At 33.9% G+C, this 2,739-nt stretch overlaps 1 protein-coding gene across 1 annotated transcript in view; it reads left to right on the top strand.

Annotated features, from left to right (window-relative positions):
• Window positions 1-1,815, top strand: part of mmd (monocyte to macrophage differentiation-associated) — a gene marked incomplete at both ends in the record, with an annotated part of 2,926 nt that extends 1,111 nt beyond the window's left edge. The window contains 3 exon segments of the mRNA XM_014025731.1: window positions 1,274-1,348; window positions 1,429-1,530; window positions 1,746-1,815. Coding sequence (XP_013881185.1) covers window positions 1,274-1,348; window positions 1,429-1,530; window positions 1,746-1,815 — 247 coding nt within the window.
• Between the last annotated feature and the right edge of the window lie 924 nt (window positions 1,816-2,739).

Consider the following 2,739-nt stretch of genomic DNA (forward strand, 5'->3'; position numbering starts at 1 on the left):
GCTCCAGCAGAACCAGGCTCAGGACAGGAGACCATCTGCCTCGACCGGCTGCTTGAGGGACAGGAAATGGGTCTTGTGCTTCATACAATGACAATAAAGAAATAATCAAAATGGTGAAGATGGAGATAATGCAGGTAGAATTTGTAAAAACACAAACTTTGTTTCATCTCAATAAACTGTCATTAAAATTAGATAAAACTAACTATATGATAATTAGTAGCAGAAATAAAACTGTTGATGGAGTTGAGATCTGCAGAGTCAGTGAGGTGAAGTTTTTGGGAGTAATCATGGAGACCTGTAGATAAATTAAGAATAAAAATAGCTAAATCCATTGCAGTATTATATAAAGTAAGAGAGTTATTTAATGATAAATCTCTGTATGTTGATTTATTGTGTTGAAGTTTGGGGTAAAGCATGTAAAACAATAAAAAATAATCCCATTTTCATTTGACAGAAAAGAGCTGTAAGAATTATCACCAGAAAACATCACAGTCACCCTTCAAATATATTATTTAATCAGTTTAAATTATTGACATTTCATGAGTTGGTTGATTATAATATTTTGCAGGTTATGTGTAAGGCTCATAAAAACATATTACCTGTAAACATCCAGTTACATTTTGTTAAAAGACAGAGCMGTTATCATCTTAAGGGGATTGAGATGTTTGTGAAACTTAAATTTTGAACCAGTTTGAAGGAACGATGTTATAATTCAAGGAATAAGATTATGGAATAATCTGCAGAGTGCTGTTAAAAATGCCAGATTAATGTTTCTGTTTAAGAGAATGATTAATTGGTTTGTTGAAGAAATATAAAAAAGAATAATGTGTACTCATGCAATTTTTTGTTTGAGGAGGATTATTGTTGTTTTTGTTACTTAAAGACTATTAGTATTGTTTATTTTATCTTTTCTTAAAAAGGGGCAGATATTATAGGATAATTTGTCTCTTTCTGCTGCCTTTCATTTTATTTTTGATTTGTATTTTTTGTTTTGTTTTTAAATGAAATGAATAAAAAAGGCTTCAAAATGAGGAAATCTGTGCAAACATGCATTTTATGATAATATGAGGACATTTCAAGAAGTGTTTTAGTTTCTGTTAAAGCAGCTAAAGGTGAGAATGAGCCTCTAATTATTAAATTACCTGAAATTAAATTGTTTAAACTTTAACGGTAAACCTGCCTCCTCCTGCAGCAGAGATCAAATATTCAGTTCACACAGTTGAAGCGTGTGTGTGTGTGTGTGTGTGTGTGTGTGTGTGTGTGTGTGTTGCAGGTCCGTGGAGCAATGCTTCCACATGTGTGACAGGGTGGTCATCTACGTCTTCATCGCTGCCTCCTACACACCCTGGTGAGTGTTGGACGTTGCTCCGGCTCTGAGGTGAACCGTGGATGAACAGGTGACCAACATGTTTGTGTTTCCTGCCTCAGGCTGAACCTGCGGGAGCTGGGCCCGCTGGCTGCACACATGCGCTGGTTCGTGTGGCTCATGGCCGCCGCCGGGACCATTTATGTCTTCATCTACCACGAGAGGTGAGGGGTGTGTCGGGCTGCCAGGTGGGGAGGAGGACACTCTGTCCCACCTGTCCCTTCAACCTGTCAAATCCAAGCTTTATTCTAAAACATTTTAGTTATTTACAATGAGAAACTCCAAAATTAAAAAAATCCCAAAGGCTTTAAGATGATTCAGTTATTTCTTGTTTTATATAAATAAATAAATAGATTTATTRTTGTTTGTTTCCACACAGGTATAAACTTGTAGAACTGGCCTTTTATTTGACCATGGGCTTCTTCCCTGCATCAGTTGTGACCTCAATGGTAATAAAACCGATGCTTCTTTCATTGTTTTATGATTCATATCACGTTCAGAAACAGGAGCGATGGGTTTATTTAAACTGTTAAACATGAACATTAAGGAGGATTAATTCTATAAATGTTGTTTTTGTTTAGAAAAGTAGTATTTTTCTACCATCGGTGACTTCAAGCTGAAGTTTGAGGCTGAATATTTAGTCATTTCTGCTGCCCTCTTGTGGTTTCAAAGTGTGTTAAAAGTTAATGTTTATTATCAAAACAGATGATTTGGTTACTTTTTGTTGTTATTTTAAAATGTAAACAGTCAACATCCGAAGTGTCGAACTCAAAGTATTAAACTTGATCCCAGTTGAGGGTCAGCCTTCGTTCATATTTAACCAAAAACAAACTTTTTAAAGTTTATTTCCTTTAGCAAAAACTACTATATACATGTCTCCTTTAAGTACACTCATTTTAAACTTAAAATAACAGAGTATACTTCCAGTTTACTTCTTATGTACTTTGAGATATACTTAACCCAGTTTATCTTACGCTATACTTGGTTTGTACTAGTATACTTAGTTTATAATGTTTGAACTTTTAACCAAGATAAACTTTAGTAATACACTGAAAGTACATTTTCACACAGACTGGTTTATTTGTAGTATATTTCAAAATTAAACTAAAAGTATACTTAGAAGATTCTTTCAGCGTACTTCTGAGTATACATTCATAAACATATTGTGGACCAATTTAGTCCTAGAAGTATACTTATTAGTAAACTGCTAGTATACTTATATCAGTGTACATGGTAAATAAAAGTACACTTAGGAAAATACACCTTTATATACTTTAGGTGGGCCAATTTAGTCCTAGAAGTATACTTATTAGTAAACTGCTAGTATACTTATATCAATGTATATGGTAAATAAAAGTACACTTAGGAAAATA

Source organism: Austrofundulus limnaeus, unplaced genomic scaffold, assembly GCF_001266775.1.
Source record: "Austrofundulus limnaeus strain Quisiro unplaced genomic scaffold, Austrofundulus_limnaeus-1.0 Scaffold495, whole genome shotgun sequence".
Classification (NCBI taxonomy): Eukaryota; Metazoa; Chordata; class Actinopteri; order Cyprinodontiformes; family Rivulidae; genus Austrofundulus; species Austrofundulus limnaeus.